At 48.5% G+C, this 26193-nt stretch overlaps 2 protein-coding genes across 8 annotated transcripts in view; one reads left to right on the top strand and one right to left on the bottom strand.

Moving 5' to 3' along the window:
- Positions 1 to 36: 36 nt before the first annotated feature.
- TIMM9 (translocase of inner mitochondrial membrane 9) lies at positions 37 to 4143 on the bottom strand. 3 transcript variants are annotated; one of them, XM_078858680.1, is made up of 4 exons: positions 3851 to 4143; positions 2644 to 2702; positions 1390 to 1485; positions 37 to 608 (listed from the first exon to the last, which is right to left on the bottom strand). In XM_078858680.1, exons 2-4 carry the CDS (start codon positions 2680 to 2682, stop codon positions 471 to 473), a joined length of 273 nt encoding a protein of 90 aa, XP_078714806.1. In that variant the 5' UTR covers positions 2683 to 2702; positions 3851 to 4143; the 3' UTR covers positions 37 to 470. The 3 variants fall into 3 exon arrangements, with proteins under 3 accessions (XP_078714806.1, XP_078714805.1, XP_078714804.1); XM_078858679.1 differs by having other exon boundaries at positions 3903 to 4141; XM_078858678.1 differs by having other exon boundaries at positions 3865 to 4140.
- A 566-nt stretch (positions 4144 to 4709) lies between these two features.
- Positions 4710 to 26193, top strand: part of KIAA0586 (KIAA0586 ortholog) — a 187923-nt gene continuing 166439 nt past the window's right edge. For 4 of the 5 annotated variants that reach the window (XM_078858670.1, XM_078858671.1, XM_078858669.1 and 1 more), the window contains exons 1-9: positions 4710 to 5298; positions 8544 to 8992; positions 9575 to 9675; positions 11734 to 11830; positions 13124 to 13193; positions 13697 to 13889; positions 14496 to 14741; positions 18474 to 18801; positions 20417 to 20578. In XM_078858670.1, the coding sequence (XP_078714796.1) occupies positions 8605 to 8992; positions 9575 to 9675; positions 11734 to 11830; positions 13124 to 13193; positions 13697 to 13889; positions 14496 to 14741; positions 18474 to 18801; positions 20417 to 20578 (1585 nt within the window). In that variant the 5' untranslated portion in view covers positions 4710 to 5298; positions 8544 to 8604. The remainder of the gene's footprint in view (positions 5299 to 8543; positions 8993 to 9574; positions 9676 to 11733; positions 11831 to 13123; positions 13194 to 13696; positions 13890 to 14495; positions 14742 to 18473; positions 18802 to 20416; positions 20579 to 26193) is intronic. The other variant, XM_078858668.1, reaches the window with a different exon arrangement.

Below are 26193 nucleotides of genomic sequence, written 5' to 3'. Positions count from 1 at the left end.
TTATTTTATTAAGCCACAGCTCAACATGTTCACAACAATACAGAATATTGGTTATGCATGCAAAAATGATTTCTTGAATCCTTTCATCAATAGAGAGGCAAGGTGACAAAGCTCCCCCATATTAACTCCTGTATTACAAATACAGTCCTAAGTGCATCCACATCCTTTACACAGTAGGGATGTCTAATGTACATTTTCTTAAAAAACAACAGGATCTTGCTTTTTAAAGCCAACATGGATGAAAAGCACATGCTCTGGGTTATGGCAGCATTTAAGCCCAATGCTTGGATAGGCATAAATCCTGTTTCCAAAAATCTCTTAAAAAATAAGAAACACACTTATTTGGGCAACGTGATCCTCCAGACTCGTTAACCACAATGCAGACGTGTCTGTGCGAAGAACCAGTGCTGCGCACAGTAGCTTTTGGCCCCTTTGTCACGTTATGGCGAAGTGGCCCCTTGGCGCTCGGCTCACATCTTGGGCTGGACGATGAGGCCTGCGCGAGCGGCCAGGGCCTCGTTCTGCTGGATGTGGTACTCCTGGAAGCGCTGCGAGATTCTCTGCGTCATCTTCAAATATTTCTGCATGCAGGTCTCCGTGCAGTTGTTCTGGACATGTGAGAAAGTGATCAGCAAGAAGGCATGAAATGGTGCATTCATTCGTGTTGAAACGTGAATCTCAAGATACATTTTTCATTTGAGCAAAACACATGTAGGCCACATTGTGCAATGTAGTATAATGGAGTGAATAAAACGACACCAGAGGAAAAAAATGATATTAAATGTGTTTTTATCACAACCCTAAATTGTGACAATTTATCATAAACCTGGATGGTGAATTGTGACATGCTTTAAAAAAACATTCACCTACATGTACAGTGACATAGCAACATTTGTCGCATTCTCCACAGCTGATTAAAACCATAAAATCCTTCAATGAGTGCTTTTCAGCTGAATTATGTTGGGCCAAGTTGAAGTTAATATTTTCTAGTTTTACTGCTGCAGGACATTGTTCAATTTTATATGGTCATGAATGTTCACATTAATGGAGATGTTTTATCGCAAAGTTTATTCTTTAGTCAGTTGAACATAAGCCCCGGGCTCTCGCATAAACTATGTTGCGACGTCATTTTATTTTCCTCTCGACGAGCTCTACACGATGCGCTAATCAAAGTTTTGTTCATGACTACGGAAATTTTGGCAACGACGGGTGCTTGGTGAAGAAACGAGATGATTGATTTCTGGTGGGTCGCGGCGTTTATGTGCGCGGTGGGACGAGTCGCAATAAATGATTTAAGATTTTGACTTCCGTTTATTCGGGACCCCGGGGTCGTGCCATAAGGTTCAGTTGATAAACTGGTTTTGTCAGCAAGTGGCAGTGAAGCTCTACCTCTTCATCCAGCACCTTCCGCACCGTGAAGTCCTTCACACAGTCCATGAAGCACAGCTCTGACAGCTTGTTATACGAGCCCAGGAAGTCCTTGAACTGTGGGGAGAGTAGCTGTCAGCTCCACGAACATTACAACAATCGCCTTAAGCTCTACTTATAAAACAATATTTTGAGGTTATTCAGTTATTCTGATTACAATTCAAACTTGCATTATGTTACATTACAACTTTGACTTAAAATAGTCCAATACGATTTTTAAAAAATAATACATCAAAGGAATACTTAAGTGATTGGCACACTGGACGTGCAATCCAGATCTTCTGGAACGGCAGTTGCAACTTTGAGAAACGTTTCTATAAATCCCCCCCCCACCTACCCTTCCAGCAGTATACATGTCATTTTGAGCCAATTGGTAGCAAGATATTGACTATCTCGCCTGGAATCCAGGAGGTCGTGGTTTAGAACCTCACTATGAAGCCTGTATACTTGGAGTTTGCATGCTCTTCCTGTGGTCGCATGGATTTTTCTTCGGGTCCTCTGGTTTTTCCCTCCACATTTAGAAACATGCGTTTAGAATATTTGGCTTGCTATAAATTTCCACTTGATAAGCAACTTCATTGGGCTTTCATTTATGGCCAGGTAGTTTCTGATAAATAGCTATATAGTTCAGTGGGACTTAAAACTATAGTTTCAGTTTTAATAGTTGAAATGGGTACACCATAGTTGGCCGACCGGCAGGTCGTGTGTGGTCCAATCTCTTACAATACGTTTGGTCAGTATGGAAGCTCCAAATTCAAGATCAGTATGGAATAGTAGGCCAATACACCCTATAGAGGGGGCTCTCAAAATCTGCAGGGCTGCACCTTTACCAGTTACATCAACCTGGCTGCAACACGCCACTTGCATGCAACTAGGGGTCGGCACGGTTTGAACCGACTCAAACTGGTTTCAAATTGAGCAATCCAAACCAAACCAGCGACAACTGAACCAAACCAAACCAAAACCAAACCAAACTAAGCTAAACCAAACCTCTTAAGTTGGCTTGAACCAAACTAGTTTGAGCCGGTTCCACCCTGTCCGAGCCAAACCGAGTCGGTTTTCGTAGCCCCAAACCAAACCGAACCAGTTCAAACAGAGCCAAACCAAACCGATTTGGTTCGGTTCAAACCGCGGTTTGGTGGTTTGAGCCAAACCGTGCCGACCCCTACATGCAACCCCACGTTGGCACGTGCGCTCGCTGCTAGTTAGACTCACCTGCTTGATTTGGTCGGCCTCTGTAACCTGGGCAGCCATGTCTGCCTGACGATCTTATTCTACAGACACACAACGTGGAATCATTTGACATTTTGATTAACAAGTATAACCCGTAAAAACAAAGTTTTTCACTATAAATCCTTTATATGCGTGGCGGCTAGAGTCCTCTCGTCCTCTGGCTTGAGATGGCTGCCACCTATGGGTCAGATGATTGCATGGCACCATTAAGCAATTGGTAATTAACTATAATATTTTTGTCCTAAAAAGTGTAACATTTTGGGAAAAATTTTTCACGAACATTAATTGTCACGCACAACGAGTCTGTGTGGAAAATGTCAGCTCGATTGGATCACGGGAAGTTGGTTAAAAAACGACCGAAAGATTTGCACGGTCGTAAGCGCGCAAGTGAACTTAATATAAAGGATTTAAAAATAATGCCCCAATTCCCTGCCGGTTACATCAAGATATAAAGTATGACATTATATATACACCATACGTCACAAAACGCGCTTTGGTTTCACATCTTAATGTTGCTCCTCTCAAAATCCCCAAGTTAATCTTTGTTCTTGCATAACATGCACAGAATGCAGCGTCCACATTTCATAACTGGCAAACACCTCGCGCTGATGGGGAAACTCAACTTGTTCAGTCTGAACATAAATCTGTATCAACACCGATTTGACGTTTTGAGAACGAGGTTCCGTTCAAAACAAAAATGCCCTTCCCGTTGCCTATATCCTGACAAGTCTGCGCTTTCAACTTTCAGCTGTACAGAGCCGGCTTCGGAGTTTAACTGTAATAACCATCATCAATGGGGTAACGGACTGCACCCATTACCGTTTATGACTATCGCGATCGGGGGTGCAGGCGGTGCAACTGCACTGTGGCCAACAGGGCCTAGACATGGGTCTCCGAAGATGCGACATGAATCGCTTGCAATCGGGCCCGTGCCAACCACGCGACAAGGCCACCGGGTCTCCAGGCTCACAGAGACCGAATAACCACGACGTCTTCCCACCCCGAGGCACCGATGTTGTGCAGCCTGCGAGCCTCTCTACCCACACGGGCCTCATCTCATCACAGTCCCAAGCCAGTGGTGGAAATTCCCCATTCCCAGGGCGGGCGCCTGTTTTTTCTACTGAGCAGCAGTGGAATCTCCCCCCCCCCTCCCGCCACTACGCGAGGCGGCAGAGACCGTGGGCCGTACAGCGGAGATAGAACCTTGGGGAGAGGTCACGGGGCAGCTCCTACACACGAACCCCGGCGCCTATCTGCTTGCGCTCGCAGCGTGGTCGTTCGGCGTCGTGCTCGTCGCCAGCGGTTGCAGTGCCCGCGAGGTGTGGAACTCGATTCCAGCAGGAAAAATCTAAAAAAAAGTGAATTCCAGTCGAGTTCAAGTCGCGCAAAGACGGCGAAATAAAAACTACACGCGGCCGTGGTGTGTGTGTGGGGGGGGGACGTTGTCACCACGTGACCTCCGCTAAGGCGGACGCCGGCGACTTATTCGCAGCCACGCAGATTCGCCACCGTGAGACCGCCCCCACCAACAAATAAACACGAACTGCGCTTCAATTAAGCGCGGCGACAGATGCGTTGGGGGCAACAAACAAGATAACGCGGTATTATTATAGCGCAAATAAAACCTCGCCTTGTTTGCAAACAATTGCTTTAAAAAAAATGTAATCGAAATTGGCGTCAATTTCGCGGATGCCGTATTCGCGAGTGCGAGTGCCCTTTCCGTGCCCGTGCGGCAACAATCGGTCGCTAGGCTCCACGAGATATAAACTCACGCACTGCGGGCGCGTTTATTAACATTTATTCTCACCCGCCACGCCTTGCAAATGTAAACCAATAATCCCTCTTAATTTTTCCGCGCCGTAATTAAGATGAAAGACCTCCCTGCAAAAGAAAAACCCGTGTACGTCACGTATCCGGAACGATATTTTGCGACCTGCACCGCCCGGTGCATCGCGTTTTGCGTTCCGATCCCAGCCGTTGGTCGCGGGGTAGGGGCGGGGCAAGAGCGGGAGTGAGGGGCGGGGCTTGGGGGAGTGAGGGGAGGGGCTTGGGGGGTTGGGGAGGGGGCCGCGTGACCAGATCAGAGGTTTTACCTCCAGGTCCACACACATTTTAGCTTTGGAATATATTGGACGCGATATTCTATTTAAGTCGTATTTATAAACACAGCGAGTGCAAACATCAGCCGCGGGTGCAACACAGCCTGCTAAAGGGGATACAAGTTGTGTTCATCTTTCCCGTCGATTTTTTGCTAAACGGCTGTACGCCGTACGCACCTCGGCAAGAACGCGGCGTTTACACCCCGCGTTGGTCTTTCGGACAGCCGCCGACAAACAATCGCGAACAACATCATCGCGCGCCGTTTATCGATCATCAAATCGTTGGACCGGCCGCTCGTCGTTAATCTCGAGGGTTTTTATCCCTCCGAGCTGACATCGCCGCCGCCGTCGTCGGCGCGCCGAGAGCCCCCGGGGCGAGGGAGGCGGAGTGCGACCCGCGTCGTCGTCTTCGTGTTCGAGGCAGCCTCTGGCTACACGGGACGGCATCGAGGACCACCTCCACCACCTCCACCACCCCCCTCGACGTCGTGAGCAGCCGACGAGACCCCTCGACTCTCTACATCGATCGGTCTGCCCGGTGAGGGGACTTTGTTGTTGATGTTGTTGATGATGGTGGTGGTGCTGGGGGTGAGCGAGACAACTTCGTGCGCCCTCCCGCGCCTCGGGGCCGCCGGGGCGTTTCGTGGGGGAGGGGGTGTGTGGGGGGGTGGGGGTGTGTGGGGGTTCGATGCCGGACGCAGCCCCGTGGGGGGCCCTTGGGGCCCCCCATGCCGGCTCGGCTCGTCGGTGGCGCCGCGCGTTCTGCCGCTCCCGAGTGGTCACCGCGGGTGTTGGGATGTTTAGTGGCGGTGTGGTGGTGGTTGTTGTTATGGTGGTGGTGATTGTGGTGTTGGTTGTTGTGGTGGTGGTGATTGTTGTGGTGGTAGTTGTTCTTGTGGTTATGGTGTTGGTGGTTGTTGTGGTGGTGGTTGTTGTGGTGGTAGTGGTTCTTGTGGTTATGGTGTTGGTGGTTGTTGTGGTGGTGGTGGTGGTGGTTGTTGTGGTGGTTGTTGTGGTGGTTGTTATGGTGGTGGTGGTTGTTGCGGTGGTTGTTATGGTGGTGGCGGGCAGGGGAGCGGTGGTGCAGCGGTTAGCGCCCTCCGAACCCGGCGACCCAAGTTCGATTCCCGCTCGGAGCCACCAACACCGGTGACGATGATCTCAGCCGGTCCTGGGCCTCCGCCTAAGTCGACTCGGCCTCAAATGAGTACCTGGTGCGATGTGTACATTTTCCCACAAGGGAGACAAAGGCGGCCGGTCGTGGTGCTGGCCACCCCCCTCTCTAACAGCACTTGCCCCAACACTCTGTGAAGGTCTTCTTGGTTCTTTCGGTAAAGTTACGTGACTTTACCGAAAGAACCAAGAAGATGAATCCCTGCAGTCACGAAAGCTTTAAATCGAAATCTGTGAAGGCTACACGGGGGATCTTTGTCTTTGTGGTGGCGGGCATGGTTGTGGTTGGTTAGCATGTTGTGTGGACACGTTCGTTGTGGGCCATCGATGCAATGATCAGTCACTGGTCGTGATCAGCACCGCGACAGCAGCGGTGCTGATCACCATCACCACCTCTGTAGAAAATGTGATGATGGTGGTGGTTATGTCACAATCATTCTTTATTGCAAGTCACAATCATCATCTTTACCAACATCACCAGGATTATTCATTCATTATGATCGTGTTCGTGGTAATCTTACTCGGCATCGTTACAACGGTTATTATCATCGCTGCCAACGTCGTCACGATCAATATGTTCATCTTTATCAACGCAATAATCCCCTCCGTCATCGTTACCATGGTCAGCGGTAATATTCAGCGTCATCATCGCCATTGTAGTGGGCTCAAACGGAGACTCGGACCTACTCTTGGAGGCAACACGTGTACTGTATTATTATTACTGGTAGGAACCTCCTGGTTACACCAGCCCACAGGGGATTATTGTGTCCGTCCGTCGTGCATCAAAAAATGGGAGGGGTGGGGCTGGGTGGGGAGGGGCTGGTCACCCCGTGGTGCCCTTATAAAACTCAACGTTTAACCTACTCACGCCGGCTTGTGCCCGCCCTCACAGTCGGGCATATTTGCGGAATACACCACGCCGCCGTTGACCCTGGCCATTGGCCGAGCAACCCAACGTCCCTACCAGCTCCCTCCGCAGGAATGTGTTTATTACCAACACAAAGGGGTGACTGCCCCTCAACCAGTTAACAAACTGTGGTGGTGAACCACCAGGCTAACTACACGAATCTCACTGCAACTGGCTATAACGCACCGGCCCACAGCTTGGGCCCAGGTCCACGTGTTGGAGACTTCTGTAGACCGCAGACGAAGGTTTCTTCAGGATCACAACAGCGCCGGTCCCACTGGGGGGACCCGGCTTCTACCATCCCTGTGGTGGGGCTCGCTCCGCCCCTGGCCACGACCCCCTTGTGGAATCCTCGAGGAAGATCTCCACCTGGACACGTGGTCACCCCAGCCCCCCTTTGGGGGTCCCCGGGTAGACACCTCCGGTCACGTGTCCTCCGGGGTCAACCAGAGTGCCATGGCCCCTTGCAACCCCGTTCCGTGGCCGGCACTCTCGCACCCTATCCTGGCACTGCACGCAGAGTGTGGTGCCCTCTATCACTGTCAGTCAGTGCTCCCCGAGCCCCGCTAGGGCCGATACTGCATCCACATTCAGTGGTGTCCGCGATGTCACTGCATGGCACGCCGTGCCTCTCCCAGGCCAGCCTCACACCGTGACATCCAGCGATGTCACTACACCATGATTGTTTTTTTTTATGAAGAGTATTTCAATTATTGTTGTCATCGACACGATATTTATCATCGTTATCAGCAGCAGAATATTACCAACATCGCAATTATCACGACAATCATCAGATTGATCATCACCACCATCATCATCAAAACCTGAATTTTCAATCCCAGAAACATCTTTACATCACCACGATCATTGTCATCATGATTATTGTCGTCGAAAGTGCTGTTGATTACTAAGGTGATATGAGTGTGGTTAACTTGAATGCAATCACATATAGTACTGGCCATCATCATGGTTATCATCACCTGTCATCCTTACAGTGATTGTAATCATCACCATGGCCATTTTTGACCATCACCATGAGCACCGTGGTTATTATCATCAACAACATAACGATGTGCTACTGTTTGACAAGGTGATTTAGATCACACAGAAAGACACGGTACTTGGCTTTGCTCACCAATGTTGCTGGAAACTCTTAAAATACATTTCAGCACCGCCAACCTCCTCGTGCATCTCCAGTACCCCTCTTTCCCCGCTACCACGCCAGTTGCCAAGTGTGAACAACTCTGCTCTTATTTCTCAGAAAATGTTCATTAAATTAGGAATGGAATGCTGGTGTCTGAATTTGCTCCTCCTTTTTTCATTCCTGTCTACCCACCACTTGCTCTTGACTTCCCTGTCTCCATACGCAACCATCATTTTCCTCCAATGTTAATCCATCTTTGTCCCACCATAGCACTGTACATTACGTCAGTCCACCTCTGAATGAAGTCCTCCCCATGTTCGATCAGTCATGGAGATTGCCAATCTGTGCATGTTGGTAAAGGGGCGGTTCATGAACAGTTCAGATAGCACTCGCCATTGGTGCTTGACGTGAATGGAAATTTAACTCAGGCCGTTGGATTCATAGTGCAGTGCGGTAATCACTGCGCCGCTGATCCACCTCCAACAGGCTCTTATCTGCAAGTAAATAAACTCCTACTTCTACTCAAATGTAACGATTGTCTTATGTGTGTGTGTGTCAGCTGTTATTCTCTGCCTGTCGTGCCCTGCTGCGACAGCTGTCGTAGCACGCATCCACCGTGCATGGATCTGGCGCAAGTGTCCGAGCCGCCGTCCGCTACGTTGCAGGCGACGGGCGCGATTCCTCGCTCCGCCGAATCCCTCCTGCCCTGCTGCTCCTCGCCGTCCATCCTGACCATCGAAGGAGACAGCCGCAGCAGCCACGCATTCAGCTCGAGCTCACAGAGCTCCACGGCGAGCCGCGTGCTGGCGCGCAGCACCTCCACCGCCGCGGTGGCACGGGCAGAGCCGGCGGCGCCGCCGGCAAGAGCTGGGCGAGAGGCGTCGCACGCTGCCAGCCGGCGAAACGATGCGCTGCGGGAAATTGTCTGTGTGCCGGCGGACGGGCACGTGATCTTTGCCCATGGTAGTCGGTGTGGGCATGGTGGCAAGGAGACGACAGTCACCACCGGTATGTGGCTTTCATCTGTCTCAGCAGCGTTGCACCAGCTTTTGAAGTTTTGATATTTGTATGCTTATCGTTCGGCTGACATATGCAAATGTGCACTTAAGACAAAGGTGGCTTATATCTGTCAGTAGAATTTGGATATTCTTGGTTTGCAAGAAGACAATCATTGGTCAGTGAGAGATGGTAACTTGCATGCTTGGGGAGAATGCCGCTAATCAATATCGGTCTGGTGTCAGAAGTAACGATGCTCGGTGTAGAATTATTTCCATGCTCTCGCAAGCCGAATTTTGTCTTTAATTAACAAAAGTCACAAGTGATTGCTTAAATGAGCATTGCGTCAGTGCTGCTCTCCTGTTCACAGCCCTGAGCCAGTGGCACAAGTTCCACATTCCTGTGGTGGGGGCAAGTCCATCCATAGGACAATAACTGTTGACCCCCCTACTCCTCCCAACCAGGATTTGAACTCTTGCCACTGAACCACCTGACCAGAGAACATCTTAAACATTAGGTGAATGAATCATTATATGGTTTAAATTAACACATTTGCAATACACTATAATGTTTTAAATGTATTTTTAATTGCAGTTAACCCTGGAGGGTTGGATGAAGATGAGTTCAAAGAAAATTTGATGCACCTGCCTGTGAATGGACAACTGGGGGTGGACGTTATTGCCCCATCAGTTCGGGTAAGTGGATGGGAAAATATAACTGCGTCTTCTGTTCCATACCTTATCACCAAACCATCCAGAGTGCGGACGACTGATTTCCTCCGATCTCGGAAGATAAGTAGGTTTCGGCCTGGATAGCGTTTGGATAGGCAATGCATAAAGTCTGTTGCGGGGCTACATTGTGGGCAGCAGAGGGTTGTGCAGAAAAATCTGTTGTACTATACTATGCTGTCATGTCTGATCCCCACCTTCACCAACTCATGCTGATCAGCGTGGTGGGGCGTGGTCCAATAACCGTCAAGTTCTGCCGTCATCCAGCAGTGGATTGATTAAGGGCTGCACACATGTGCATGTGCACACGAATGTTAATTTAAAATCCTCTCATTACACTGCTCAACCAACTTGTAGCTCCTCGTTACCATTGGCTGAGTGGTGTGACAGGAGAAATGTCTTCTTCTCCTGTTCTGCCACCACAGTTAGGTTTTTTTCCAGTATTGGGCACATCCTGGACATCTGTGAAAAAGAGCTTTATAGCTCTTGGATTCCTCCGATATGAATAAATATTGAGATTCTGATGTAGCTTCTTCTTCTTCTTCCACGCGTTTGTCCCACTCATGTGGGGTGTTCCACTGTCCTCGCCAACCTTCTGCACGCTGCCCTGTCCTGCGCCATCTCTCTTTCCGCTCCTCGGGCCACCGTGTCCAATCGAACAACATCGCTCCCCCCCCCCCCCCCACCTGTTCTGCCTTCAACTTGATCTCTTTCCTTCCACTTGCATCACTTGCACCTTCTAACCCACATGATTTTCCTGTTGTCTCGCCACATGACCGAACCACACCAGTCTTTTCTCTCTCATCTTCTCTGTGATTTCTACCACCTTGAGTCTTCCTCTCACTTCTTCTTTGCTCACCCTGTCCTTCCTTTTTAAATCCAACATTCACCGCGACATCCTCATCTCTGTGACTGCCATAGCTTGGTCCCTCTTTCTAGTGCCCCGGCAATCAACAACAACACCCGCTCTCACCACCGTCTTGTACACTTTTCCCTTCAACCAAACTGGGACCGTCTTATCGCACACCACACCAGTCATCTCTCGCCATTTCAGTTATCCAGCCCTTTGTCTTGTTCTCATCTATCCTTCTAGTGCTCCATCAGCACACATAGTTGTACCCAGGTACTTAAACTTGTTCGTCTTCATTGACTGGTCACTTCCAAATTTGCAATCCTCCTGCATTATTTCCACTGAAATTGTCACCATATACTCAGTCTTTGTCCGACCGATCCTCAACCCATTCGCTTCATCCTTTTGCACCCAGATCTTCAAATCAACTTCCACTACCCCTCTGCACAATGTCGTCTGCAAACAGCATACACCAGGGGGGCTCCCTCTGAATATCTCTCGTGAGTGTGTCCAGCACCAGGATGAAAAGGAAGGGGCTCAGGGCGGAACCTTGCTTCACTCCCGCTTTGACTTGAAAGCTCTCCGACACCGCACAGCTGCTTTGCACGTGCATCTTCCCTCCTCCATACATATCCTGGATCAGCTGGACATATACCTGAGGAATACCTCTTCTTCTCGTACACCACCAGATGAGCTCTCTAGGCACCCTGTAATACGCTTTCTCTAGATCAATAAGCACCACGTGCAGGGCCCGTTTCTTCTCTCTGAACTTCCCCATCAATACTCTCAGTGCAAAGATCGCATCCATTGATGACCTTCCCTGTCTTAATCCAAACTGACTCTCGCCAATATCCACCAGCTTCCTCAATCTCCTTTCTATGATCTGTTCCCAGAGTTTCATTCTGACGTAGCTCCGGTATCTTTAGTCGACGGACCAATAGACGTTCTACGGTCTGTGTTTCACCGCATCCACTTATGTCGGGGTCGCTAGAGTTGATGGCGCTTCTGGGTATCTACAAGGCTGTGTTTGAGAAAACGTTTAGTTGGTGGCTGTGGAGCTCGGATGTTAGCAGGCTGATGATTGGCCAAGGGCAATGCTTGTTTGTCGGTTTGCATTTGTGCTTGTCGGTGCATTGACCATGGCTCACGATGACGATGACCTGTGCGCTTCTCAGGGCTCGAGTGCCGGCAGCCCGCAGCGTTCTCATGCGCTCGACGATCAAAGAGAAGCGTGCAAAGACACGGACTGGGATGCGGCGTCATATTGCACGGGTGAGTGCATGCGATGACATAAAACAACGTAGCTTTAGCTCGGAGATCGTGTGACAGTAATGACTTACTTTTAAGGCCTACAAGGCCAAATCCGCAAGAATGCGCCCATTACCAAAGAACACTAAATGCACCCAATCTTGTTGTCAGATCTTGAAAGTTAAACGGGGTTGAGCATCGTGAACGCTTGGAAGGGAGGAAGCGTATGGGAATCCTAAGTGTTGTTGGCTTGGGCTATGAGGAAGCCAGCAGATGATACTGCAGGAGTTAATTGTTAAATCTGTACGTACAGAACAATAATTGTCAACATCTCCCGCAAGCCAAACGCTCATTAATTGAATTTCCTGAAAAAGAGTTGAGATACAGCGAGGCTTTCCTCCATTAAATACATTATTATTATTTATATTGTTGTCGTTTATGTACGATTACTTGAGCACTGAATGTGAAATGAAATTGAAATGAATTAAAAAATAAGGGGTAATGTATTTAAAGTTTTCATATAAGTCCTGTAATAAAAAAAAAACCCTTTACAAATCCATTTTGCCAACATGAAATGAGTGTGAAAACGATGAGTGACTAATTATCTTGTTCCCAGAGCCAGTGGGAATGTTAAGTTTTTCCTCTCGTGCGAAGAGCCTGAGTGTTTTAACAATTAACGTTTGTGTGTTATCTTTGATGTGAGAGTTAAACTAACTGAGGCCATCGTTCAAGACGGCATCCTATTCCAATCCCGAGTAATTTCTAGCAGAATCGCACACGACCGATATCTCGGGCTGCTCGGGCAGCTGCGCTCGTCTAAGCGGGATTAGAATACAGCGTTCGCAGAGTAAGGTGATGCATTGTTGAAGAGAGTACAATCAGAAGGAAGTGCTTTAGACAAAAGCTATGTCATTCAAAGTATAATGGCATTGCGTATTAAGAGGAAAATTCAGCTGATGTATGCTGTAATGTACAAAGTCCGTGACGCAGCGAATGGTACAAAACGTGAATAATGAGTATGATGCACGTTAAACTGTTGTGTCTTGGATTTGATCGAAGGCGCATGGAGACAACACGTGTGATAAAATCAGGATCTCAAACATTACATGAAATCAAACCAAACCGCCAAAGGGGTGACCATCAATAGAGGAAACACCCATGATGGGGGATTACTCACTGAAAGATGAAATGCAGGGCACAAGCGGATCACAGCGGCAGAAGACAGTGGAAGGGAGATGTCCGTATGGAATTCACCCAGTGGTGGATTGAAAGGGGATGGTGGTGATTATTATCATGGTGATTATGTTCTCTGTGTAGATGACAGCATCGTCGTGTCTCGCCATGTTGCTGGTGAGAAACAAGCTGCAAGAACAATCATCGGTCAGAGGTGAGTGAAGCATGAAATCCATATGCGATTGTTATGTATGCACACTGTCGACCATTGATTATTTAGATAAAGCTCCCAGAGTCCTGTTTTCAGAAAGGGTGTCCAGGCGCTCTGAAGAATTCGCAAAAAATCTGGCTTTCATTACGAGCTCTCTGTCCTCATACTCAAAGCACGATGTGGGCAAAGAGAGGAGCTATGGAGTAGTGGACCAGCTTGGCAAAAGGACCTATGAGCAGTATTGTGGTGATTGAGTGGGTATGGTTGTGTAAAGGTTGGCAGAGCTGATGGAGGGAAGGACTACCAGTTTGCCACGTGTCCCGGTTGGGCTCAAGAATGTGGTATACGTAAATACGCAACAAACATCTGTTCCAAGTCTTTTCCAGATTAGCCGAGTTCCAGGCCTACTCTGTCCTGAGTCAGCTGCGTTTGTGGCGGTTGTCTTGAGTGTTCCGGTGAAGGCATCTCGTCGTGTCTCTCTGTTCTCCCCACGCGCCGCGGTGTAGGCGTGCGCCAGCCGGTGGCGCACGCAGGAAGGTGCGCGTCCGTCTACTGGACTCGTTTGCGTCGGCTCCGGCCGCCGTGAGCGACGCTGCCGCTCAGGGGCGGCAGCAGCACCAGGAGGCCGCCGCCATCACGGCCGCTTCGGCGGCTGCTGCCACGGCCGCGGCCCTCGCCGCTGCTGCTCCCGTACTCAAGGTCAGCGCCCGACGGCACCGAGCGCCTGCGATCGTTGTAAAATATTGTACCGGTAAGGTGCCGTTGAAAGTGGCCAGGTGTGTGGGTGGTCGGTACGTTCAATACTCAAGTGGCAGCTTGCCAGGATTTGGTTCAAGTGGCTCAGATGGCTCGTGTCATGGCAGAGCACTGAGCTGGCACCATTGAGAACCTAAGTTTCCCATCCATTGTTAAAAAAAAAATACAAGACGTGATATAATATTTGGTCTTTCACTTAATTCAGCATATTTAAACTCTGATAATGTAATCAATTAAACTCTGTGGGGCAGGTAAAAGGTGTTTTCCCTCGTTTGATTCAAAAGAGGCTTGTGGAAGTGATTACAAAATTTGGTGTGAAGCGAAAAGCACTTCCGATTTGCACGGTTGACTACGTTATTGTGCAAAAGAAGTACAGCATACATACATACAACAGCAAAAAAATAAAGACAGTAGTACCCCCCATTTCCTGGTTATTGTGCCCAGGTATCCAGCACAATTTCACCAGGCCGTCTACAGGGATTACATAACGGAATGTTTCCGTCTGATAAAGCGGTGCCCGACATCCGTGTGCACCGGTGTGTTGGCCAGGCTCAGAGTGACCTGGAGGTGAAGGTGGCTGGCGTGACGGAGTTGGTGTCCGGTCTGGCACGGGAGTTGGCGCGGGCGCGAGAGCGGGACGTGGGGCCGGACCTGATCAGGCGGCGTCCAGAGGAGGACGAGCAGCAGCAGCAGCAGCAGCAGCGAGTGCTGCGGCTACAGGAGCAGCTGCAGGAGCAGCTTGTGCAGCGCATCTCTGGACTGGAGAGGCAGCACCAGCAGCACGTTGAGTTACAGGTCAGCAGTGACTGTCAGTGAGGTGACCTGTTGGCTCACTAATGTTATTTTTAAAAATCGGTTATCGTTTTTATTTTGAAGACTTTCATGCTACTCATGTAATTTACAATCGTGCTGTCGGTATATGCGTACGTAGCATTTTATTTTTCCATTTCAGTCCCCCCCCCACACAAAAGAACCACGTGTCACTGTACAATAACCTGGAAGTGACAGACACGGCGGGGATGTGCTTGGCATCCTTTGAGGGTCTCTCTTACCACAAAATACAGATGGCGCTCTTTAGCCACACAAACAAATGAGTGGTTTGCAAGATTCCAGATTTCTATTCATTTTTCAGCAGGTGGTGTGCGTTGATCATGAGTCGTACCGGTCATGACATTCGTGGGATATGATCCGCGATCTCTCGACACATGCCAGTGTGTCGGCTGCGAGGCTGTCTAGTCTGCATATATACTGTAGGTTTATGGTGGAGTGTTCTATGACTCCACCCTGTGAGCCAAACCTGCTGAGTGGTGGTGATTACCCTGTCGATAATTACTTGTTTCGTTTGCCAGGCTGCGCAGCTGAAATGCAAATGCGATTTACAAAAGCAGTCCTGGTTCTAGCAGTCACATACGATTTTAGAATGTTAAGTAGTATTTGACTGACCTACCCACGGACATAACAACAATGATGCAATAATGTTTGCAATATTTACTTTATAATTCACATGCTAATTGTGGTGCTAATATCAGTCAAAGAAATAAGCTTCATGATGAGTTTTGTTGTGCAGTCATTGCTAACTGTGCTCACTGTCAAATACAATCGTAATTATCAGCCGTCTGTCAATGCACTGCTGGATGAAAGCCTCCCCAAGCCGTCTGAGTCATGGGGGTTTGACCAAGCCTCACCTCGCTGGGCATTGTGGGTTGGCGTGGAGATGGGGATGAGCAAGATTCAGATGTCTCTCGCCACTTGCGTTAGCCGTGGCTGGGATTCAAACTTGGGTCGCTGGGCTCACAGCATGCGCTGTGCGAACCACTGCACCGTTGCTCCGCCCAACATTGTACAGCATTGTACAGTGAGAATATTGTTTATATCCCATTATCCCTGTGAGCGCAGGCTCTCGGAGATTCTGGGTCAGTACCACGATGTGGACATTAGGCCTCTGAGCCACTGAACGACCTTTACCCACAGTCTGATTACAAGTGCAGGGCATTTCAGTTCACTCCTGAACTCGAGTTTTTTTTCATGCACCGAGGGGATATTTCTTCCTCGATAGGAACAGATGCATTTTCTGATCCCACGGGACGTTGAATTTGAGTTTCAGTTTAAGAACAAAGGAAATAAACGAATGAGAGAGCGGAGGGGAGATGCTGGCGAGGATTTTAATTTGTCAATTTGACAGATGGTGACAGACTCTTGACGTGAAATATAGTGGCACGCGGGAGGCGTGTTGCACGTGATGGATGCACGTTTCATGCCCAGACGGTTGTGAAATCGAGCATTCTGTGCCTTGACAAGCCGTGGTGTCAGCGTTGTGCACGCTGTAAAAAAAAAATGCAACGCGAGTTTAAAACTCGGGCTGCGAAAGAAACCCTGGGGACGCTGCTTATTGTTCCGTTTTGCGAGATCTACAATGTTTTGAGCATTGCGATCTGTGTTTACCTTTATAGTCCTCATCAGCCGTGAATCTATTCACTGCTTGATGAAGGCCCTCTCTTTGTCATCACCGTCCTACATGGGCCTGCAATCCCACAATCTCGTTCCTGTACATGAGCGGATCGCAGCACTCCATTTCTGTGTCGGCCTTCCTCTCGGGCACGCTCAGTCCTTGGGCTGCCATTCCATCACCAGGCTCGTCCATTGGCCATTGTTCCTTCTAAAGGTGTGTCCTGCTCATGCCCATTCATTTATTCTACAGTCATTATGCATGGAAAAGGTTTCCCTACCATGTGTTCATTGTGTGGAGTATAAAATAACGTGGCATTTCTAGCTGTGAATGCATTCTATTCACGTCCATTCCTTCATGTTTCCAGGAATTAACCCACTGCATGCATTTAATTGCAAGGTAGACGTCGCTAAATATCGGCATCCATTAAGTTGTGCTTCATCTGTAAGCCATGTTTACTTTACACGCCTTAACCTTCCCTGATGGGAATATTTATGTATGGCATAAATATTTTACAATTCATCGTCTCGCTGGGTACTCATTTCATGAATGCGCTGATTGGGATGTTAGACCAATTCCTCTTTTGAGTGTTTGTGTGCAGAGGAAACCGGGTGCCTCGTTTAATTAAGCCACTAGTGAATTAAATATTTTTTATACACACACACACAAACGCTGTACACACACACAGTGCAGTGTTTGAATTATTGTAACCATCAACCCATTTACTTAAAAATGACAGCTTTGTTCATTCATCAGAAGCGTGTTGGCGCTGCGCTAAAAGAAGCGGCGGTCCTGAGTCGAGAGGTCACCGTTGCTGGGGCGAGCGCCTTGATTGGCATTGGTATTACGTATCGGGCCCGGGCCGGTGCCACCGCTAAATTAGCAGCGCTCTGCTCCCCCGTCGGCAGCTCACGGCCTATGGTGGGGGAGGGACGGCAGTGGGTGGTGGGGGGCGGGAGCAGGGGGTGAAACGTGAGGCAGCTGCGCATGCCGCAGCAAGCCTCGAGCGAGAAGCCGCGTTGTCCTCGCGTGACCCTACCCTGCAAATTGGTTGCAGCAACGATGTCGGATTTAGGGGCGGTTGTGGTGATGGGGGGGGGGTGTGCTGGGGGGAGGTAGGGTAGGGGGGGGACCCAGCTCTTGTAACAAAACGGTGGCGGCGGTTGGAGCCGCGCAACTCCCATCTCCCCGGCGCAGACGTCTGCCCCGGGACGTCGCTTTCACTTTGCGGTGATTGGCGTTTTGGCGAGCGCGCTCGTCGACCGGTTTGAACCTGGGCGGTAATTTGAGAGCCGCCGCACGCGCGCGCCCCACGCACCCGCGCGCGGCTCTCGCGCCGTGCCGATTTTGGCATCGCCGCTGCGCGCGTTGCTGTGGGGTGTTGGGTTGAAACTTTAAATAGAACCTTTTCTAAAAATTGTCCTTAAAAAATTGTGAATCTGGTGGGGGGGGGGGGGGCGGGGGGGCTGGAATTGAGCCGAGGATAATAATGTGTAGGGAAAAAACAGCAACGGCTTTGACTTGTGCCCAAGCGTGCGTTTTGTGCATTAACTCGAAGTGAAAATGGTGTTGGCAGTAAAAGCGTGCCATATAAATAGCGTTAATGCGCACATCAATTTATATTGCGTATTTATTTGCGTTGCTATATCACCAGAATTAGTTGGGTTATTCAAAAGCGCTATTGCCCAGGATACTGAATTACCATTGCGGTGAAAGTGCCTCATTGACAAGGTGGACCCCTAGAGACAGCAATTTTCCAGTGGAGTTGACATCATTCAAACATCACATGCTGTTAGATGAAAAAATAAAGGATGAAACGCAGCTCAAACCACAAAGAATAAAATGTATATCATTTCCAGATGTTTCCAAAGAAAAAGACAGTTTGGCTCATTATACTGTAAGCTCAAGTAAAATAATAAATAAATATTGGGAACAGGGTATTACTGCACACATGAAAAGAGACATTTACAGAAGGCATGATTTCAGCGGCAGACCCTCATCAAGCTCGGAAGACGTTTCCACTCGCAGTTTCATTTTCCGCGAAAAATAGCTCTGACCTCAAATGTCTCTCTGTCCTGCAGACTCGCCTGCTGGGCCGCGCCCTGGCCCCGCCTGCCGTGCCGGAGAGCGCCCCCTATTGGCCGGTGGCCAACAGTGGCCCCCCAAGTGGCCACGCGGGCCCCCTAGCGAAACGCGTGGGCGCCCCGTTGACGTCCGGGACGCCCGCCGAGAATGCCGACCTCTGCTCCCGCGCTCCGCCGTCCGGGCCTGTGGGGCCGACACGGCCGACACGGCCGCCCGTCGGCGGCGCGCGGGCCCCACGCGACGAGGCCGGGCCGGCACTCGCCGACGACGACGACCCGTCGGCCTCGGGCGACCGCGCCGCAGCGGGCCCTGCCAGGCCACCCGGTGGGCACGGTGGCCGACTAGCAGACACAGGCCAGGGCCAAGACGGGCTAACCCGCATGCTTTGTGGACCACACATAAGAGTTAAATCATTTGACTCCACTTCACTTGAAGGGAGGTGCACCAGATTTAAAAGCGCCTTGAGTGAAGGCACTCTGTAGAAATAAGATAAAATAAGGTCAGTTGCATTCTACAAATTAACTTCTGTCAAAGGATGCTTCTTCCATTAATTGAGTGCATATTGCTCTGATCTTGGGTGTGTGTGATGGACTTTCCGACATGAGTTTTGGCTTTATTTAGTGGGAATACAGACCAAATATTCAAATCACAATCAAATCATGGGTACATCTTGACTTAAAGCTTTCGTGACTGCAGGAATTAGTATTCTTTGGGTGTTTCACGTAGATAGGTTCAAATTAATAAAAAATAAAATATTAATTTTTTATGAAAAATGTATCATTTTATTTGTATGAATTTGAACCTATCTACGTGACTTTACCAAAAGACCCAAAGAATATAAATCCTGGGTACGTTTGATATTCGCGCCATTCTTATGGTACAACGTGATTTAGCTGTTTCACAGATCAGTATGGTCTGCCATTAGGGGGGCGATGTCGCGACGTAATTTTTACCCAATTTAATAATTTACGAGTTTATCAAAGTTGCCAGTTGAATCATTACAAAGGACATGGGGTTACACAATGTCACTAGAGCGCCATCGTGATTTTCCGGACCCTAATTTTCGAATCTTATTTTTTTCCTCCTGAACAAATCTCAGCTCCTGCTGGGCACCCTACCTCGCCACATATCTACAATAAAAAAACGCCATTTGTTCTTTGGGGTTGTATCTTTAAAGCAATAGTTCAGATCCTTTCATCCCAGGCAACCGTTGGACCATTCGCCGAGATTCATTATGTCTCGAGTAAGGACAACTCTGTTGAATAGTAACTTACATTTTGCAGTGCGAGTAGTGCATGCTGATTGTTAAACATTGAAAAAAAACATCTTCATAATTTCTGTGAGGCTTGTGATGCCTGCCCTTGCCTTCATCTGTCTGTCACTGACCCCTGATGCTGTCATAAAATGTGAAGGTCACATGAGTTGTTGCCTATTTTTCATGCCAGAGGAGATGAGCACAGAGGCAGGTGGATGGTGAAATCGGTCCAAGGGTTAAGAGTTTGTAGTGACAGCCTGGCAGTCCCTCATCCAGCAGTGCATCGAGAATGGCTGGTGGGAATGGTGTTGGTGATGAAGTGACAATTAACACGCACATATTTTACACGAGACCTACACACGCGTAATATTAACCATTCCTCCAGTTATAGCACAAATGCCTGAGCGTGAACAGGTTTTCACTTCCATAAAAAAAACCCTGACCACATTCATCATTGATTTTAGTTGGGCCTCGGAGGCACACACACACGTATATAGAGTAGGAATATTTGAATAAAAATTGTGGTTTTGACATTATTGTGCCCGACATGCAGTTGGAAATTCCCAATACATTCAATATCAAGGTATTAACGATTATGCATAGCAATATTTATAATTTAGACAATTTGCCTCTGCGCAAAGTGATTTTTTTTCTCACTGTGTGTGGTTGTTTCTCGGCCTGCAGCTGCGCGTGCCGGTGGCGGTGGGGACAGCGGTGCGAGGGGTGGCATGGGCGGTGTGCTGGACACGCCGGCACCCAGGCCATGGGCCCCCGTACCCATTCCACGTGACAAGAGGAGGCCCAGGACCCAGCCTGGAGGGCGCCCACAGCCTGCACCCAAAGCCGGTGAGGCCTGCACTTAAGCGATGCAGCATACTCGCAAACCCTATTCATTTAAGTGATAGGTTGCCAATCTTCCGAAACTTTTTACTGCGTATCGATTTTCAAAGCTAATCCTATCGCTTTATATAAGTTTTGTTAGAACAAGACACGTTTTTATCATGCTATATTTTTTTGGAAAATCAGTCTGCGGTTAAAGGGTTGCCAAGTTTGATGCAGTAAAATATTATTTGGATTGAAAAAGCATCTGATTGCGACCGCATTTCAAGACGCTGTACAAATAGGATGAAACGCGTACTTCTGGAGAGTTTCAAGAGAAGTGGTTTTGGGTATGCATTTTAGTGCCGGGATAGATAGGTAGAATCGTACAGGCCAGAGGGCATTAAGACAATATTATTCAAGTACGCATGAGGATACATTATAAAGAGAGAGAGAGATATAGTTATATACAAAAGAGAACATGATATGGAACCTGAAAAGCAGATGGGTCTCAGGCAATGCAGTTGGGATGCCACGGTGGAGAGATATTAACTACCTCGCCTTGTATACAGGAGGTCGTGAGTTTGATCCTAACCCTGACACCTTTATTTTTGAAGTTTGCATGTTCTCCCTGTGGTCGTGTGGTTTATTCTCCGGGTCCTCCGGTTATTCCCTCCACATTTAGAAACATGCTTTTAGAGTATTTCCACGTGACAAGCCACTTTGTTGAGCTATCATTTGTGGCCAGGTCGCTTCTGAAAAAGAGCTGTATAGCTTAGTGGGCCTCACCTGCCAAAATAAAAAATAGTTCTAGTTTTTAGTTTCAGAGTTAGGGAATTCCAGACAATGGGAGCAACTCCAAGCACCAACACTGACCTCCATCATCATTGCCATTCTCATATACACTGTCATCATTGTTGTGATAGATGTCCCAGGCATGCGTCATCGCTGTAGAGCTTGTTAGTTTCACTCATTCGTTTCCTTGCGGCCTCACCGCCGATTCCTCACAAGCCTTTCCATATACGGATAACCTATGTATCTCGTGTACATTGGCAAGGCCCTTGTTCTATTAAAACTAGAACCAAAAACGATTTTATTTATCAAGTAAGGCCAACTGAGCTATATAGCTCTTTCTCAGAAATGTCCTGGCCACAAATGATAGCTCAACGAAGTGGCTTATCATCATGTGGAAACTTCTAGCAGCCAAATACTCTCAACGTATGCTTCTAAATGTGGAGGAAAAAAAACGGAGGACCTGGAGAAAAATCTACGCTACCACGGGGAGAACATGCAAACTTCAAATATACAGGCGTCGGGGCCGAGATGGAACCCACGACCTCCTGTATACCAGGCGAGGTAGCTAACATCTTGTCACCACGGCGTCCTATCTGGCTCTGCATGTTTGGGCGCTGAAGCTTGGTTCTACTTGCGTTGAATGAATCGATGGGAGCGGCGTTGACACTGAGAGGAAGGCGCTTGCTACGAAGGTGAGGCTAATAACTTCGCATTAGTTCATCATTTACAATGCAACTCCTGAAATAGGTGAATGCAGCTCTCTTGCGTCAGAATATATTCATAGAGTCCTAAGGACTTGTGGGTAGTTGTACGTAGAGATGCTTCTTTGAAGCATTGGGAGCGGGGAGAGGTCTACGATGCAACTAGACACACCTCATACAAGGTTTGTGACAATCTGGGGACAACTTATTTTGAGGTATATTTACCTCTGCAGCATCCCAGATGTTCTAACCTACTAGCACCTTCGATTAGCACGGTTGACTACGTACGATGCGAAAGAAGTTCAGCATGCATAAATTGAAAGCAAAACATTGTGATCCCGTGTTGGCATTGGTGCAAAAGCACACATTTCTAAAACTCAACACATTCGTCAATAACACTGCCCTAAAATGAAAAACAGCCTGTATAATGTATGACGTTTCAGGCAATGGTCCTTCTTCATAGCAAGAGTTCGGACAAAAAAGCTGCTTTCAAACGAACGATGCAAATGACAGACCCTGGCCACTAGGAGGCGCAGCTGTCTTATGCTGCAGCCCATTCCGCACTCGGGATAATTTCCCCCCATTCATCTTCGTTTGCGTTCAGCCACTTATTCGTGGGTAGTGGCAGCCACCCGGAAAACACCGCTGCCATTATTCAGGTCACGCCTCGGATTTATGAGATGCATTTTGATAAATTAACGTATCTCGAAGGTTTATACAAGCTCATTTTGCAATCCCCCCTTCCTCGCACTGCGAGCGCATTAACAATGACGGAACCTCGCCTTCCACGTTGCGCATCGGCCTCGCACGACGAGTGGCAACAACAACAAAAAAATGAAGCCACGCGCTAATCTGAGTGCGATTTTAATGGGCCCGAGGGAGCGTAGTTTGGAGCGTTCTTTATTTTACGGTCAGGGGTGACCCTTGACCTTATTGAATCACCGTTCAGTGTGGAGTTATTTCTAAGGTGAAGGCCCCCCCCCCCCCCCCGTGGTTTGCCAAGCCCAGCGCTCCGGAATTTCTCCTTACGAGTGAGCGGTGATTATTTCATGCCCAGGCGCTCAGCGGACGAGCTCGTGCCGTGACGCCAGGTTGCTGGCCCCTCGGCACGCGCTGTAACATTGACCTGCAAGCTGCGGTGTCGGAACAGCGGCCTAGACGCGTCACTTTAACTGTCCATCAACCGTTCTATTCACGCACTACACCCCACACCTTATTTGTGCTGTCTTATAGAGCGTCCATCCCTGCAAACTGCATTTCACACCCGCTGCTGCGCAATCCACATACACGGATGTGAATATGTATTAAGTGTTACATGTGTGGGTGGAAAGCAGAGCGCACGGTTACAATACCTCTCGTGCAAGGGTGGGGGGCAACACTCTATCGTACAGAAGGGGTGCTGGATTACAGACGTGCAGTCACCACCGCCGCCCGGCTCTGTCCACCTACCTTGGCAAGCCCTTGTCAGGGAATGGAAGAGGGAGCAATTATGAGAATTGTTGTGTGGACTTTTTTGGGTCAAACACGGAGCTCATTATAATTACTCCTCGGTTTTCATTTAACTTTTAACACAATTTAAATAGACACGTGGCATTTTCAAATCTCAGAGTATTTTCCTGCTCGTAACCCACCCCCCCCCCAAACTAATTTTGTGACGAGCGCTTCAACTTTGCGAGTGGGGAAGAGCGTAGGAAGTAATTTGCGCAGCGGAGTCTTGGAAGTTTATTAAGTGTGGTCAGCAGCGCCTGACGTAATTTATGTACCCGCTGACAAGGCTGTTGTCTCGCTCTCCCTGGCCCGTCTGGTGAAACGGCCTCTCGCAGTACGTATTGAACACCAATTAGGCCGCACCACATATAACGCCAGGTGACCTCTGACCCAGTCACAGTAATTTACTGTCAGAAAAATATCGTGCGGCGATAAAAAATGAGTTTTTTTGGCCGACCGAAAATAATGTGCCCTTGCGTGCATGCTTTTCCTTCCTTCGTCAGAATTAAAAACGTTCACAACAAATTAGTCGTTAATCTTAAATGTCACTTGAAAGCAGCATATTTTCAAGGACCATTAAACACCCGGTGTGCACGTGGAACCTGCAGGCAGCAGTTGTCACTGCTACTGTCGCTCTCAGCCAGCCGGGGTTCGAGCGCCTTCCCTGGGAAGCGAGGGCTGCTTTGTCGACGTTTCACTTTGGACGACGTTTACTTTTCTGGCGAGTGTCCTCCATTAACTCTGATGCGTTTTACAGCCGTGTCCCTCCAACGGGCCATCTCCAATTGTTTGAGTGAACTTGTTGTACGTGGCCTTGTGTGTTTTTGGCTTACGTTTATGTTGAGCCAAACTTTCCAGCCTCCTTCATGAAAGTGTGCTATCATTTTCTCTAGTTTCTTTCCATTTGAGATTATGGTGGCTGTCATCAACAACTTGAAGATGTTTTTTCCCATTTGCGTTGATATTTCTTTTTTTCCAACCTACTGGTTGGAAAAATCTTCTAACATCGCAGTAAATAACTTGAAAAAAGCGGGGGTCTCCTTGTCTGATTTCCTGTTTAAGATGTATTTTGGTATTTAATGTAATCCCAGTGTAGCTCGTTTTTGTAAATGGTTTAAGTGAATTCTTAATATATATTATTTAGACCTTGTTTTGTGAGAGCTTGGATGACTGCGTTTATTTATACTTCGTCAATGCCTTTTCGAAAGTCTATATAGGTACGGCAATGGTATTTGGTATTCATGAGTATTTTTCAGAATCTGATTGATAGTATGTGTGTGGTCATTGGTACAGAAATGTTTTCGAAGCCCACATTTGCTCGTGTGGTTTGTTTGCCCTCTAATGTTTTTAATGTATTATTCTGCATTATGAGAAGCTCGCTTAGAAATGTCACTGACCGGCAGAGGGAGGAAACTAAACATTTTATTTTACCAGGTTACAGACTACTGAGCTATCCACCTATGATAGGCCAACGAGAAGTGGCTTTTCATGTGCAAATTTATAGCAGTAGCCAAATACTCTAAACGCATGTTTCTAAATGTGGAGGGAAAAACCGGAGGACCCGGAGAAAAATCCACACGACCACGGGGAGAATATGTAACCTCCAAATATATAGGCGTCAGGGCCGAGATCAAACTCACGACCTCCTGTATACCAGGTAAGGAAGTTAACATCTCGCTACCGTGGCGCCCAATTATGTGGATGACGATGAGGTGGAGGCCTTCATCCAATAGTGGATAGCCCCTGCTTGCTGAGCACGATAAGTTCGTGAACATTGAGATGCACGCATTGCAAGTCTCGTATACCGCTGCTTTGTTGACACAGCCTCGAGAGATAACTTCCGAGTTTGACGCTGGGTAAAGGTCGCACCATTTCTTTGACCATTCACTGGCGGGCTTATTTTTCTCACCGTACCTTTTCAACTCGAACGTGCGTGTTTGCACAGTAACCCAATATCGCTCCGTTGTATTAAATTAGAAGCTGCGGTCATTTTTTCCCCATTCGAAATTTCACATGGCCACAGGACACAGCGGCCTACTCGTGCAAAGTACCGGCTCGGCATCTCTTACGCACGCAGGGGTCAGCAGACACATTAGCGTCCACTCGATAGAACGCCACACTCGCCTGCTAACGTTCCCGTGTTAGCGCTGAGGGCTAGGGTGAGGAAAGGGGCATTGAGAGAGTCGCTTTTATGAGATGACCTTGGACTTGTGGAGGGGCTTGTTGGGAGCAACCCCCCCGCCCCCCTACCCCGCCAAAGACACAGACCCCCGTGCCGCTGCCTGATGCTCGCTGCACGATTAGCGAGGCTCTTTACGCTGGACTCAAACCGTCCTCTGCTTGTTTGGGCAGGAATGGACAGGTGGTAAAGACACCCGGGGAATGCGGCCATCAGAGAGACACTAACCCGTCTGACGCGCTGACGTGCGTCACGAGAAAAAAAAAACACGGGATAAATAAATAAAGGCTGTTCGGACAAGGAGAAGGGGTGGAAGCGGTTTGTTTATGGCGTGAAAAAACGTCCTGGAGTCACGTACACGCACACGCAGCCACACTTGTAGCGGGCGCTTGGAATTCAGGCTGTCACGGAGGAATGTGGCAGAGCGGAGGCGAGATTAACGGTCTGGTTTGTCGGTTACTTGCCGCTGGGCGAGAGGA

This window comes from Lampetra fluviatilis, chromosome 7 (assembly GCF_964198595.1).
Source record: "Lampetra fluviatilis chromosome 7, kcLamFluv1.1, whole genome shotgun sequence".
Classification (NCBI taxonomy): Eukaryota; Metazoa; Chordata; class Hyperoartia; order Petromyzontiformes; family Petromyzontidae; genus Lampetra; species Lampetra fluviatilis.
This window is presented reverse-complemented; position numbering and strand designations above follow the sequence as displayed.